The sequence below is a fragment of the Trichosporon asahii genome, assembly GCF_000293215.1.
Source record: "Trichosporon asahii var. asahii CBS 2479 unplaced genomic scaffold scaffold00051, whole genome shotgun sequence".
Taxonomy (NCBI): domain Eukaryota; kingdom Fungi; phylum Basidiomycota; class Tremellomycetes; order Trichosporonales; family Trichosporonaceae; genus Trichosporon; species Trichosporon asahii.
Genome location: NW_014040873.1, coordinates 474,751 through 489,879, shown reverse-complemented (window position 1 = coordinate 489,879; position 15,129 = coordinate 474,751). Strand labels below are relative to the sequence as shown.

Here is a 15,129-nt window from a genome sequence, read left to right as displayed (position 1 = left end):
TTGACGCCGCACCCCTCCCAACCACACGTCAAGCAGAGGTTGTTGGTGCTCTTGCGGCCAATGTGCGTCTCGCACAGATGCGTGTACAGGTCCTCGGGTCCCGGGGCGACATAGGTGCAGTCCTTCCACTTGCAGTCGATTCCTGGCTCGTTGATGACGGGCGCGGCCTGCTGAGGCTTGGTATCGTCGTCGAGCTCGTCGCGCTCATTGTCCGAGGGCGAGGGGCGACCAGGAGTGCCGGCGGCGCTCTTGGGGGTCAAGGGGTCGACGCTGGATGCCGAGTCTGATCCGGCGCTGGTCGGATGGAGGTAGTTTGGATTGGGTAGAGAGGGGTAGGTGGACATGGTGAGTGTGCCTGCTGTGTCAGCGGCGGGGTGTGGGTGTGTCGGTGAGTGTCGGTGAGTGTCGAGTGAAAAGTGTCGTCGGAAAGAAAGGTCGAGTGGGTGGTATGAAAGTGTGTCGATGTGTCGCGGTGAGTGAGGTTGGTTGGAGTAGTTGGTGTCACACGAGAAGTGGGAAGAGTGAGAAAGAGAAGAAGAGAAGAGAGAGGCGGCAAGAGGATGAATATGGGGGTGGGTATAAGGGGTTAAGTGTTCCTTGAGGGATGAGTTCTCTTGGCCAGGTCTTGGGAGGTCTTGGCCTGGGACCACGGATGCCAAGAGCCAAGGAGTGCCTTGGCAGTCTTGGCTCCTTGGCGCAAATCCGTTCTTCTCTGGCCCCGGGGTGTCCTCGTTGGGCCCTGAGTTTTGTTCCTTCAGTCTAATCCCCCCCCCGAGGCCGAGCCTTTTGCGGGCGGCGGCGGGATTAAAAAGACGCTCTGCTTCTAAGGGGATTGGAAAATCATTCCGTGTTGCAGCGTGGGTCTCCACCACGGCCAACCACCCAGCGCCCGTCCTCTTATCAGCCAGCGCTACAGACGGCCGTATGAGGGTCCGAGAGTCTGTACCATGTACCTGGGTCTACGTCGACACGGCCTGCTCCAACGCTGATCGCTTCCAGCGGGCAGGCTGCAGGCTGGCCAGTGCAACTGCGGGCAGCTCACATTGGGCACGTTCTTAACATAGACCCCCCTCTTCTTCGCCCCGTTCTTCTTTACTGGGGCAAAGCAAACATGTTATTTAAAGCACGCCCGCAGCGACAGGCGGTGTAAAATAAGAGCGATTCCCCACGGCCGTCTGTCGTCCGTTAGTCTGCTTCTTTGCACTCACGGCTCGACTATGGACCGGCTTATGGACAGAACACTGAGTTAGCCGCGGTGCATATATGCGGGCTCATAATGATTCGTGCAACGGGTTGGGGAATGCGCTGGTTGGTGACTGGGTGGTTACACGCGGGGCGTCTGCGCGATTTAGCTGATGATGTGAGCCACCAGCTTGAGCTTCTTAGCGCAGCCCAAGGGACAGTAAGCGGACAGAAGGCAGCGGAGATTGACCACTCTCCACTCCCTCCGGCCCTCCCCAGAGGAGTGCCAAGCCTTGGCCCCTCCGCCATGTCTTGGAGCGCTTGGCGTGATCGAGCCGCGAGGCCGTGCCTGAGAATGGCTTGGCCCCGCTACACTCGCGAGCGTCAGCGAGCCGCGAGCCCCCCGTATGCTATATGCTGCCCGCTGCCTGCGCTTCGTGCCGGAGAAAGGTTGTGCTTGGCTCTTACCCCTCTTCCCAGGCATCCGGGCATCCGGGCAGGCTCTGTAGTTTTGTCGTGCTTTGTCGTGGCACTGTCTGGCAGGGCGTGTGTGCCGAGAGCACGAGGAGAATGACCTGTACGTTGGGCCGAGGACACTTGGACACTTGGACACTCAGACTCGAGCAGGGCTTGGCAAGATCTACGCTGGGTGCCTCGTGCTCGATACCGACAGCGCGGGCGGCGGAGGAGACACACGGACTCTCCATGCGTTGAAATGGATCTGCACCGCCTCACACCTCACAGAAGCGGAGAGGAGGTATCGTATACGATGAGGTACATGATTATTCGCTCATTAGGTCTTAGAAGGATGATACATGCGCGCGCGCATGAGCGAGTTTTATATGACGAAAGTCGCGCATGGTGGAGACAGAAGGTATGCCCAGCGTAATGAGGGCGGTAGAGCGCATAGATGCTCCGCCACCCTCTCCCCCTCCCCTCGTCCTTCCAAGCGAAGCGGCGAGTGGGTGTCAAGGAACCCGGAGACGAACTGGTATCCACTCAAACCGACTCCAGCGTCCCTAAACTTGCAGCTCCACAGGCCGACCATGCTCGGATGATGAGCAATAAGACGGTCGTAACGAACGCAGATAAGACGCAGATAAACACTGAAATGAGCTAGGAGCACGGCTGCAGTGTGCTCCGGGGTGGAGTGTGGAGCGCCTGCAGAGTATATCACTACTGAGGATACGTCGCCCGTCGATCCCCCGCAGTCTGGGACTGCCTCGAGACGAGGCTGCGAGACGCCGAGACGCCGATGATTGCGCCGATGCTGAAGTCCGAGCCCCCGATCCACGAGACAGGGAGCTGTGTGGAGATACTGTTTATGGAGATACTACTAGCCTCGGCTGCACGACATCGACGAAGTGACATCGCAGCGAGGAGCAGGCCCTAGCAGGGTGTGGCACATGGCACACAGCCATAGTAAAGCCCCAGGGGACCTTGTTCGTCAGTTCTTTGTGCAGAATAACATGGTCGTCTGAACGGCTGCCAGTGCTCGCAACGCGCAGTGGCTCGCGCAGTGGCTCGCGCAGTGGCTCGCGCAGTGGCAGAGCTGGCGGAGGTGGTAGAGAGGTAGGTATGGGTGAGAAGTGCAAACGTGCGTGCACGGCGCCAAGCCCATCTACATGACGTAGAGGTAGAGGCCAAGGGCCAGGCTCGCCAGCTCCGCGGGATGGCATGCCAAGCCATAATTTGCCTGCGGGGTATGGGGGGTGCGTTGTTTATGTCCTATCACACCCCCTCACTCCTTCACACTGCCGGAGATCGCCACGCGATCAAGCACTGCATGTAGGTGACTACTGAGCGATTGGGAGGTTGGGAGGCCTGAGAGGGGAGAGAGTGCCAAGACGATCAAGACGAGCGGGGCCAAGTACGGGAAGCACTCACACGCTCCGACACCATGGCAGTGTGGCAGCTCGTCGTCTGGGCCGTCTGCGTCGCCTCCTTCTCCGCAGTGGATGGCCAGACTCACTGCGCATCATACCGCCGTCAAAACACCACACACCACACACCGCAGAGTCCAGAGCCCAGACTGTTCAGGATGAATGTCTGGATAAACTCGCAGATCTCCCAGATCATCCTCTTCCTGGGCCGGAGCACGGGGGTCGGTATCGCGGCCATCGGATCACGGGCGCCGAAATCGCCGTCGCCGTTTCCAGATCGCCGCGCTGCCCATGGACCAGTTGACTCGGCAGTAGCGAGGTGCAGTCCACGGCCACATTGCCGCTCTCCGCTGGCTCTGCCAGGATGCTGACCATACTGGCCATACCAGCGATGTTGGCCGTCGTGTTGCTGCGGAGTCATGGACGCTTGCTCGATGGACGCTGCACCACTCACTGTCTCGCTGCTCGCTCCGCTCGCCGCTCACAGCCCACTCGAAAGGGCAAGAAAAGATACATGCAACCGCCAAGGCCACCATGTGCGGGCCAAAGCGTAGGGATAGTGTTATGGGTCGGGGAACGTCTAGAGATGCAATTGTTGTCTATTCGCCGCCGTCAGGCGGCGTCAGGCGGCGCTGCTGTGGTGCTTTGGTGCTGTGGTGCTGTGGTGCTTACCCCGTCACGGAGGTGAAGAGGGCGGCTACTGCCCTCGTCTTGAGGATATACGCTTCATGCTATGTCCGCCACTTGCACCTGCTACCGTTGGTCGGATCAAGGACGGCGAGGTGGACGACGGAATGAGAGTGATGCAAAGGGACTACCAGTCGGCCTTCCTGAGGAGCTTCTTCTTGGCGCGGAACATGCTGAAGCGGGCGTTTGTCGATAGATCTTTCACGCCCCGCTTCACTTCGTCCTTCGCGGTCGGGCTGGGGTCAGCGCTGCCGCCATGGTTGTACTGCGATGTGCTGAGCGAAGCTGAGCGAGGCCGAGCATCGAGGTAGCCGTCTCCGTACGGAACGTTCTGCTCGCTACGCAAGCTATGCAAGCTACGCAACACTCGCTTTGCTCGCGTTGTCGCGTTGTACGGAACGCAACGCTCGCTGCGCTCGCTCCGCGTTACTCACTGCCACTGATCCGGCCTCCCACCAAGATCACCCTTACGCCCGCCCCACTCGCGCGGCCGGTACCTCTCCTTCTCCTCCTCGGTGAGCCTGAGGGCCTTATCGCCACTCGCCCACCGGGAGGGGAGGTATCCGCCGCCGCTCTCCTCTATAATAGCGCTGGGTGCCTTGCTGCTATCGTGATAAGCTATCGAGCGGGAGGACGTGTCGTCGTTAAGCCGATGGTCGGACCGCAGACTGGTGGGGCCACTATGGTCGCCGGGGAAGTGCGAGTTGGACAGCGAAAGCGACGGGGCGCGGAACGTGTGGCCTCGCGCTATGCTCTGTGTCGAGGGCCCGTTGGTCGGGAAGATGATGCGCGGGTCGTCGTCGTCCACAATCTCAATCTCGGGCAGGATACGTGACCGAGAAGAGGTGGCTACACTGTCGGCTGCCAATCGGCCGGCTGGCGTCTTGCCTGATCGGAGCTCGCGGCGCTCCCGCTCCTCGCGCCGTTTCATCTGGGCTGGGGTCTCGGGAAACAACTGCTCGCGCGGGCGTTCGGCGGGTTTTGGGCGCCGTTTCCGCTCGTGGTCGTCCGAGTCACCGGAGACGCCGGAGCGAATACTCCCCGCCCGTCCTGCCAGGTGTGAACTGGCCAGGTGAGACGCGGCGACAGAGTGCCCGCTCGGAGCGCCTGAGGGCCGCCGCGGCGCCTCGAACCCTGTCACGCGCTGCTTTGGTAGCGGCATCGACTCGAACCCGCCCGTTACCCGCGTCGGGCCCTTATCCTTCTTCGGTACTGGCGGGGGCTCCTTTGCCTCTCTCGACTCTCTCGGTTCCCGCGTGTACGTCTTGATGACCTCGATGGCGGCCTCCTGCGAGTGCTGCTTCGCAGGCCGTGGCTTCAGCAGCGGTAGCTCACGCACCATGTCGACCTCGGCGTACAGCGGGCGCTGCTCGTAGTCGTGCGACTGTGTCCGGGCTGGGCCAGCGGGGCGTTCGAGGCGGCCCTTGGACGACACCGACCGAGGGTGTTTTGGGTGCGAGGGCGTCTGAGTGTGCGAGTGCACTCGCCGGATGGGCTCATGTGACGGGTGCTGAGGCGACTGCAGCGACGTGATGCGCTCCATCTGCGGTTCGTGAAACCGCACGTCGCGCTCCCGGTCTAGTGGCGACGCGGTCTCCTCCCCGGACTCGTCACCGGACTCGGACTCGCTTCCCTCCTCCTCCATCTGGGGCTCTTGGGGTTGCGGCGCCTCGCGTCCGGGCTGGGGCGGGGGCTGGTGACTCTCGTAGCTTGGCGGCGGCTGCTCCTCCTCGACGGCGCCCTCCTCTTCGACGTGGTTCACATCGTCGGTCGCGTCCTGGAACCCGTTGTCGCCCTCGGCCTCGTCGTCGGATATGTTTCCAGAGTCCTGCGCCTGGCCCAGATCCTTCATCTTCTGCGTGATGGTCCGGTCAGACGCCGAGCGCTGAGTCCGCGGCATTGAAGAGTGGACGGTCTCCGTGTGCTTGCGCGGCGAGTCCTCGATGCTCTTCTGCGACTCGGCTGCACGCGAGCTGGCACCCGAGCCACCCGACACGGCACTCTGCGCCTTGCTCGACTTGGACAGCGTCGGGGACAGTGGCGACGGCTGGTTTGCCCGGGGCGTGCGACCGTCCGTGATAGACGTCATGCCTGACGGCGCGATGCTCGGGTGCAGCGAGCCAGCGTCCTCATAGCCAGACCGTACACTTGGCGTACCTCTACCACTGTAGTGGCCGCTGGCTCGGTCGCTCATCATGCTTCTGCGCCGCGCGGCCGCATACCCCGAGACTTCGTCGAGCTTGCGGCGCTCCTGATCCAGCCGCCTGCGGATCTCTTCCCGGTCGCGGTCTGGATCATCCGTCATCGAGCCTCGAGAGAGTGTCCGCGCGCCCCGCCCTTGGCCAGACTCTTCACTCGACGACGTCGTGTCGCTTGAGCTCGCCGAGTTGCGTCGATTCCGCATAGCTCCCCGCCGTCTCGACCTGCGTCGCGACAGCTCGGCCACGCCCGCGAACGGGTCGTACTCAGTGTCGTGCAGCCGCCCGGTGGCGTCGAGGTACACGCCCGACTTCTTTGCCCCTCCGGCAGCATTCCCGTTGGCAAAGCTGGCCGTCGAACCCGAGCGGTGAATGTTGTCCTCGCCGTTCAGCTTGTCCCTTGTTCTTCGCGACAGGGCACTGAGACCGCCGGCGGTGCGAACCGAGGATAACCGACTCGGGCCGGCGACGCTCGTCGACTCGTCATCATAGTTGAAGCTCGATTTGTAACCCGGTTCCAGGATGTGGTCCAGCTCGGCCCGCTGTCCCGCCCGCGCCTGCTCCTTGTTTTTCCGTCCGAGGTTGAACGCAGATGTCGAGAACGGGTCATGCATTTGCTGGCGCTTAAAGTGCATTTCCGTAAGAGCTGTCATGTCAGTTTGTTCAGCCTTCGCGGCGCCGCGGCCAGGGAAGAAGCCACCCCCTGGTCATTCCACCGCCTCCACGCTACTTACATGGCCGGTATGTCTTCACGGTGTGTCCCCCGGCACCAGACGGAGCTCGTTTGGTGAGCTTGTTGATGGATGGCTGCGGAGGCTCGCCGATGCCCGCCGAATACGGACGAGAGCCGGCGGGGGCGAGGCCGTCGACATTGTGCTCCACATCCTTGTATGACCTCGACGGTCGGCCCAACAGCCCGACCATGGTGCCGGTGGGCTGGCGTGTGTGGTTGGGGTTGTCGCAGCGGTTGTTTTACAGACTTGCAGGAAAAGCTGCAGCTGATTTGAAGCTCGCGAGGATGGCGATGTTGTTGGATGGGCCGGATGGCCAGCGAACGAGAGAGATACTATCGATTCCGAGTCGGGGGTGTGCGGTGCTGACGAAGTGTGGGTGGATGGCGACGGCGAGATGTGTGGGTTGACAGATGCAATGGATGTGAAAGAAGGAGAGTGAGGGGACGACGACGACGACGACTGGTAGGTGGGTGGTGGTGACGACAGTGTAATGTCGGAGTGCGGTGCGGGAGGGTGGTAGAATACCGAACTGAGGACTTGGGTGTGTGGAGACAAAAAAGGCCTGGGTCCTGGCTCCTGGGTGCCGGTTGGGGTCGAGTGCCCAGCTAGTCAGGGGGTCTCTCTGCGGCAAGCTACTACTCTCAAAATGACGTATGTCAGCGGGTCGCTTGCTCAAGGGGAGGGCGGGTCGCCGGATTGCTCGTGGTGCAGGCCAGTCCGAGGGTACGTATCGATGGCGCGCAGGCGTATGGGCGCGCGTGAGGGGGGATGGGGCGCTGGGGTAAGGTGTCCGGAAGCGGCCAAGCTGGGGTTTGGAAGGGTAATGAAAGTCGGATGTTGATCGACGACAAGTGGCCAATGACTGATGGATACTCTGCAGTAGTCTCGTGGTTTGTTGGAATCGAGGGATCAAGGAAAGTGGTGACAAGGACACGAGGGGTTCTCTTTTTGGTGTTGGTTGTGTGTTGTGTTTGGGTTTGAATGCTATGCAACGAAGGGAAAGTGTAGGAGTGGAGTTGAGGGTCAGTCAGTTGTCGAGGGTCAGGTCGATGATGACGGCGGTGAGATGGATGAGGGCCGAGGGTCGCGCAGGGAAGCAAGCTTGCATATTGGCTGCATGCCTGAGTGAGCGGCGGCGCCGGCGCCAGGCGGCTCACCCGAGCATCCAGGCTCGCCACTGTCAAACACAGTGAGGCTGTTCCTCCATCTTCACCTCTGCACAACACTAGTACTGGCAGGCTGCTCATGCATGCTGACACTGGCGCGCAGGCAGCGACGTCGTTCCGACATCGAGCGTACGACATGCGATGGACGGCACGAATGACAACCGGGTGAGTAGAGCGTCATATGTCATCCACCCAAAGCGCACTGGTGATTCGTCGTCTCGCCTAATGTCTCATTACAAAAAAGTTGAGTCCGTCCCTGGAATTCAATTAGGATTCAATCTCATGCACCTTCCTAATGGAGATCATCGCCATGAACCAGTCAGCCGGCAATGACGTCAGAGATGCTCCGTCCCTTATTGCTCTGCAACGCTGCCATACAACTCTATTCCCAACCAAGCCGAGCACGACCACTGCAGCCACAAAATCCCAGGCACATGCACAACACAGCATACATGGCGCCTCGCTTGACCTGGACCGTACTTGGTGATCGCCGGCCGAGATGACGAGTCGTCCACAGTCAAGACTCTTGGCGAGGTCGAGGGGTACAAACCGGGGCGCTGTAAAGAGCCGGGGAGCCGATCAGCCGGTTGTCCTTACCCTTCATCTGCTGGCCAACGGCGAGACGGGAATGTCTTTCTCCGCAAGAAGGCATTGCCCCCAGTCAGGATGCCAGGAGCTCGGCGACGCTTTGTATTGACAGTACATGAAGGTCGACAGCAAGCAAACATTGCAGAATACGGAAAAGACCAACGGTGGGCTGACTTTGAACCCAATCCGAAGATGAATTGTACGGAACGGGTTCCAGAACCCGCGTTCTGGCTGCTCATGGAGTGGCTGGTCCGGTGCTGCATGTCGATTGGAGGTGGCCATGACCGAGGTGCCCGCGAGGTGCGGACTGACGTGCTCTGTGAGTGGCACATGAAGTGTACTGTAGCGTACGCAGTGCGCAGCGCAGAGGCAGTTTTCCTTGACGGGTGGAAGACATGGGCAGGAGCTGGTCTGGATCGTCTGGAACGCAGGAGCCACGGCGATTGCGTACATGAAACATGCGGTGCCACAGTCTTAGCCCGCCCAGACAGCCCAGACTCGACTGAGCGATCACGTACAGAACAACGTACCAGTTCCAAGAACACACACGGCCAGGTGTTTGTGTGCCCGCAGAGCCAGATGGGGATCTTGGGAACAACGGGACGAGGGACAGAAGAAAGGGTACACAGAAGGAGCGGGCAGCGGGCATGTCAAGTTGTATACATATGCTTGGTATGTGTGTTTGGGACAGAGCCGGGGACAAGGAACGCAACGGCGTATGAGACGGAGGCGGTCGGTGAACGGCCCGTACGGCCAGACTATAGCTGACTAGCGCCCAGCGCGCGGTGGGTCGCGTGGTGCCTTTTGCTGAGCATGCTGACATTCGGCCCACCATTCATCATTACCAAATGTCACCTCTGAATGCGATGCGAAGAACAGCATGACGTTGCGATCGCTCCGTCGTGAAGGTCAACACGTTCCAAGTGTGCATACATAGCTCTCTCGCATCACAGAAGGACTCGCTGGAACCTTGGGCTACCAGCAAGGCGGCAGGTTACCTCAGGTATGGCTTTGTGGACCCTTAGCTTCACCCTGCATTCCAAGCCATAGCAGCGCCCTAGCTGAATGCACACGGACGTTTCGGGTCGTCGACTACCCTTGGATCCATGTTGCAGCTCTCTCACTGCAAGAATGATTCTCTTCAATCTTGGGGGGAGCGATCAGAACCTTAACTCCCATGTGCTGGGCACAACGTTCCCATCGCGTGTGGAAATCCTCCGGTACAGAGGAGGAGACAAGGTGCGGTGCTCATGCCCTTCCTCGAGCACCGACGCGGACTCTGCCAGTGGTCAGCTCGCTCGGTCGCCACCCAGAGGGCAGGCAGGACAGAGGGTCAGCGCGCGCCTGAAAGAAAGGCTCTCTCTCCCTGAGCGCGAGGCTCTGTGCTGGCGTCAACAGACGTTACAGGCTCGCCCCCCTCCGGTGCATGCGCGGGCATGGCGTATGAAGTGGTATAAGCCGGGCCGTAGAAGTAACACTTGTACTGTGAGTCGATTGATGGGCTGGCAGCTGGCTGAAACAAGCTTCCGAGCCGATCTCTCACTCACTCGCTCGCTCGCTGCTCACGGCATTCGCCATTGTAAGCCTTTGGTAGTAGCACCATTCTCTCGACCACCGTAGCACCACCGTAGTCACCCTCTACCTCCGCCATTCATCCTCCTCCGTCACCGACCCGACGCCCGTCACCCGCCAGTCACCCTGCAATCCAACCCATTCACAACGTCCTCCCAGTAACCTAGTAACCCGAAACAGCAAATCACGACACCACCTACTCGCAACGACGTCTTCCCTCGCCTTTCGTCGTTCCATCATCCGCCATCCCACCCCGTTGACGACCCCTCCGACTCTCCCTCCTCCCCTTCCACCCCCCGAGTCCATCTCCGCACAGGCCCAGCGCGCCGGCCATGAAGTCGCTCTTCTCGCGCTTCAAGCCCGCTGCGCCTGGCACGGGCCCACCACCGGGCAAATCACGACCTCGCCCCAGTTTCGACGAGAAAAAGCCTGTCCCAGATGACGACGACAGCACTGTCCGCGTCAAGCGCAAACCGTCCCTGCGGCCCCGTTCGGGCTTGGCCAGCGTCACTGGCGTCACCAAGGCCGCACTGCGATCCCCGACGCCGAGCTCGACAGCGAGCGCACAGAGCAACACCAAGCACTCAGGTGGAGGCAGCAGCACGGCGGCGCGGGCGGCAACGCGGCACGCGCGTTCCGCAAGTGTCGCGAGCAGAGCCTCATCGCATGCACACTCGGACACGAAACCCGCCCCCGCCGTGCCTTCCAAGGACGAGCCGCAGCACCACTCGCATTCTCTCCCTTCCATTCCCGACATTCCGCTCGCGTCTGATGGGATGGGGGAATGGGGCGCCGTTGCGACTGTCGGCGGCGCGGCGGACCGCGCGAGTGCACGCTCGCCGCGGCATCGCGTGAGCTTTGACAACGTCAAGAAGGTCGCGTTTCAGAGCCCGTCGCGAGGGACAGACACGCCCCCGCCGACAGCAAGCGAAACAGACTTGCGACGCGCGACGCTCCCTGCACGAGTGCCTTCACGTCGGCAATCTGGGTCTCCCACTCGCCATCTCCTCAACAGAACTGCTTCCACCAACTCGCGCCCAGAGTCACCCAGCAAGCAGCTCTCCCGCTCCAGCTCCACCACGAGCCACCAGGTCCGCAAGTCTGCACTGTCCAACGTCGACGAGAGCCCGACGAAATCAACAAAGAGCAGCCTCCTCGCCGACAACTCGGAAGACAACGACGCTATGTCTGAGAAGAGCTACCTCCCCCAGCCCGAGAGCTGGAGCGCCATCATGGACGAAGAGCTCATTGCCAACCTCGGCCCCCGAGAGCGCGCACGCCAAGAGGTTCTTTGGGAGATTATCAACAGTGAAGAGAAGTGAGTCTGCTTGTGTACCGCCGCTGATACCAGATACGTCCGAGACCTTTTGTTGCTGAACGAGACATTTTGCAAGACACTTCTTCCTCCCCGCGACGACCCCAGCCTGGCACTTCCCGACCCACTAGCGCTGACGCGCACATTATCACCCTCGACATCATCCGGCTCGCACGAACACCTCCAGACCTCCTCCTCTCCCCTGCAACCTTCCCCGGCCAGCGGATCCCAACCCTACCTCCCGATTGCGGCTCAGTTCTCGTCTAACGCGCGGTTCTCTACCGAATCGTTCCGTGAGCACGTACCGGGGCAACAAGGACCGTCGGCGCCTCCGCCGCAGCACCATGGCTCGTCCTCGCCCGAGGGGCGTGCCGATGCCTACGCGGCGCTGACTCGATCGACGGACACGGCCAAGCCGCCCCTACCGCCAATGTCGCGGCAGGCGACGCAGACGTCGATCGGCACGCAGAAGCACCGAAATTCGTTCCACGCGCGCGGGACCGACAGCGGTCACTCGCGCATCACGTCGCGCTCCTCCTTCTCGTCCGTAATGAACGGGCCCGTCACGCTGCCCGATGACCTGGAGCAGGTGCTCACCGTCGTGTCCACGGGCATCATGGAGGGGCACATCAAGCAGATCGATGCGCTGCGCGAGCGCTACAACGAGCAGTTTCCCCTTGTCCGCTCCCTCGCCAATGTGTTCACGTCCCATGTAAGTTGTGGGATTGAGCCTCCAACTGACGAACAGTCTGACATTCTGCGCGAGTATGCGACGTACATTCTGCACCTGGAGCGCGCGCTCGCGCAGATCGACGAGGCACTGCTCATGGCTGAAACGATTGCGCAGGGCGGGCGCCGCTCCTCGCGCCGTCTCGAGGAGACGCAGCTGGGACGCCTTGGCAAGCTGTTGCAGAGTCTCGAGGAGCTGGCCGCTGAGCGCGGCGAGCCTGGGCTCAGCATTGCGCTCTCCAAGCCCTTCCAGCGCTTACTCAAGTACCCGCTGCTGTTCCAGAACCTGCTCTACGTAAGCTGACCGTTTTCGACAACAGCTGACCTCAGAACACGTCTCCGTCGACGAAGGAGTACGAAGCGACGCTGGCCATGGTGGACGAGGTGCAGAAGATTGTGCGCAGCATCGAGGACGAAAAATCGACGAACGAGGAGCGCGAGAAGACGCGTGACGCCTGGGCGCGCATCGACGGCTTCGAGAAGAACAAGACACTGATGGCGCCCAAGCCAAATCGTCTTCTCGTCTCCGAATCGTCTGCCAAGGCGACGGCCGCGACGTCGGAGCGACGCGCGCCCACCCTGAAGGAGCGGAAGAGCCACCACCGGCTCAGCGACATTCTTAAGGGCAAGTCGACCGAGTTGTGGGTCGTGCGGTTCACAGACGTGTCGCTCCTATGCGAGCTGATTGGCACGACGACGCTGCCGATCAGCACGATGAGCGAGAACAGGGAGAAGAGCGAGAAGGCCGCGCGCCGTATGAGCAGCATGTCCGCCATGAGCCGCCGGCACCAGAGCCTCAAGACGCGCAACCTGTACAAATTCGTTAAGGTGCACGAGTGGCACGAGGCGAGGCCCACCCCCTCGCCCGCCGCAGCGCCAAGGCTGTCGCTCGGGTTCCCGCGTCGCAGTACGCTAGGCGGAGTGGCCGAGAATGCGACGCCGACCAAGCTCCCGCCCTCAAATAGCCCGACAAAGGACATGGCCGAGCCGTCCCCCACGCGGGTGCCGCTGAAGGACGGCGACGGCAGTCCGACGCGACTGCAGCGATCCCGCCATCCCCTCTCCGAAGCAGGGGACGACGCCAGCGAGTCAATGTCCGTCATGTCCTTTGCGTTCCGGGGCGATGCCCGTCCAGCCGTTCGGCGCATCAAGCCAGCGACTGGCGCGGGAACGAAGCCGACCGTGCGCCGCTCCCTCGGCGCCCAACCCACGACGGCGGGCAACGCGAATGCAAAGTTCGCAAACCGGCTTCGCGAAGATGTGACCGTGCGACCGGCCAGTCGTGTGCGCCGTTCCCTGCCCCCCGCCATGGCGGGCTCTGTTCCCGTGGGCGGCAAGCGCCCGCCGTGGAACAGCTCGACGCGGCCCGAGACGTCGAGCATGCGTGATCTGCCGAGCACGAATCCGGCCAACCGCAAGATGGTGCGGCCGCGCACATCGCTCGGCGGCGAGCGCGAGCGCGAACGCGAGAGCAGCGTTACGGCGCCCACGGCTGCGAGCGTTGCGAGGCGGAGGAACCTCGGAGGACACATTTAGGAGTAGAGGCGAGGGCAACACCGCCTGAGCCAAACCTACGTCGCGCACCTCGCAACACTACTGCAACACTCGTTGAGACCCCCACAATACACATTGCACCCTCCCCCCCCACCCCCCCCACACTGTCTTCACCACTTTCACCCGCTCCCCTCCTTTCACGTGAATCACGCACTACTACACGCACCCCATCCATGCCCCGTACGCAACCCCACCCACGCCCACATCACACGCCCACAACACCCCTCATGCTCATGGGAAACGCAACAAGTATAATCCCTCTCTCCCCCAAGTCATGCCTGTTTTTCTTTCCCCACAACTCCGAGCTTTAAAAGCTGTTTAGAAATGTGTATTAGTTGTAACGGTATGCAAAAAAGACGTAGACTCGCCCCGAGCGGCCGTCTGCTGACCGACCTGGGTTCGCTCCCTCGTCCATTTCGTCCATCCCGTCCCTCCGTGCTCGCCCAGCTGGCCAGCTACACGATCATTCCATGTGGTATTGATACATTCCCAGACCCCACGCCTGGTCTTTTATTCGTACAACAAGTCTACTTGTCCATCTCCATCTTGTCCTCCTTCTCCTCCTTCGCCTCGCCCTTCGCCTCGCCCTCCTTCTTCACCGGTTTCGGCGGGTTCGTGACCCGCGTCACGTCCCTGATCTTGCTCGCCATCGCGTTCGTGGTCTTGGCATAGTCGGCGAGCCAGACGTCGACGGCGTCGAACTTGGCGCGCACCTCGCGCCTAGCCCGTACGAGGGAGTCTCTCTCCTTTGTCAGGTCGGCGAGGAGCCCTTCGCGCGCCACGAGGGTTGAGAGCTCGGATTCGAGACGGAGGAGGGTAAGGGCGTAGTGTTTCTCCTGCTCGTCTGAGGCTGGGTGTCAGCTTGGTCGCAGAATCCACAGCTGGTGTGATAATCGCGAGAACTGGATGTTACGAAGATGGGGAAGGAAGGGAAGTACTCACGCAATCCAGCCAACACCTCCTGCTCAACTGAGGCCAGGAAATCATCCTCCGGCACAAGATCCAGCTTCTCGTACTCGGGCACGTACGCGTCGCACTCGGCGATGGCCTCGCGCACCTTGCCCAACTCGTACATGACGGCTCTCAGCTCCGCGTCAGCGGCATCGAGCCCCGCCCGCGCCTCGGCAGAGTGCACTCGGCCAGCATTGACCGTCGTCTGAGCAGAGCGGGTCGCGTGTCGCACGCCCGCAGAGAGCGTGTTCAGCAGGATCGGGTCGACATCTCCCTCGGCATCGATGAAGGTGTGGAGTTGCGAGGCGAGCTCGGAGACGAGGGCTGAGGGATCCGAGGGCAGAGACGGGGGCAGGGGCCGGAGAAGGAGCGGATCGTGCGGTGACGGGTCGATTGTGCGGGGGAGCACCATGGCGTCGAGTGCTCCTTTTGGATGGTCAAATGAGACAGGCCGTTGTGTCAACAATAATGGTCAGTGAATCTCGTGCAGTAGAGCTTGGGTGGAGGACTGGTGAAATGCTGTACGGAAGCAAATCCACGTGGGAACTGATCCATCCGCCTGGTTTCGGA

At 61.4% G+C, this 15,129-nt stretch overlaps 4 protein-coding genes across 4 annotated transcripts; 2 read left to right on the top strand and 2 right to left on the bottom strand.

Annotated features, from left to right (window-relative positions):
* Positions 1-3,879: 3,879 nt before the first annotated feature.
* A1Q1_02581 (uncharacterized protein) lies at positions 3,880-6,874 on the bottom strand (the record flags this gene model as incomplete). The annotated part of the gene is made up of 3 exons (XM_014323843.1): positions 3,880-4,090; positions 4,187-6,596; positions 6,685-6,874. The coding sequence occupies 3 exons, from the start codon at positions 6,872-6,874 to the stop codon at positions 3,880-3,882; spliced, it is 2,811 nt and encodes a 936-aa protein (XP_014179318.1).
* Positions 6,875-10,342: 3,468 nt separating this feature from the next.
* A1Q1_02580 (uncharacterized protein) lies at positions 10,343-11,592 on the top strand (the record flags this gene model as incomplete). Its single annotated transcript, XM_014323842.1, has 2 exons — positions 10,343-11,328; positions 11,373-11,592. 2 exons carry the CDS (start codon positions 10,343-10,345, stop codon positions 11,590-11,592), a joined length of 1,206 nt encoding a protein of 401 aa, XP_014179317.1.
* A 283-nt stretch (positions 11,593-11,875) lies between these two features.
* A1Q1_02579 (uncharacterized protein) lies at positions 11,876-13,590 on the top strand (the record flags this gene model as incomplete). Its single annotated transcript, XM_014323841.1, has 3 exons — positions 11,876-12,037; positions 12,092-12,349; positions 12,406-13,590. The coding sequence occupies 3 exons, from the start codon at positions 11,876-11,878 to the stop codon at positions 13,588-13,590; spliced, it is 1,605 nt and encodes a 534-aa protein (XP_014179316.1).
* A 545-nt stretch (positions 13,591-14,135) lies between these two features.
* Positions 14,136-14,971, bottom strand: A1Q1_02578 (uncharacterized protein; the record flags this gene model as incomplete). Its single annotated transcript, XM_014323840.1, has 2 exons — positions 14,136-14,452; positions 14,551-14,971. 2 exons carry the CDS (start codon positions 14,969-14,971, stop codon positions 14,136-14,138), a joined length of 738 nt encoding a protein of 245 aa, XP_014179315.1.
* Positions 14,972-15,129: the final 158 nt, after the last annotated feature.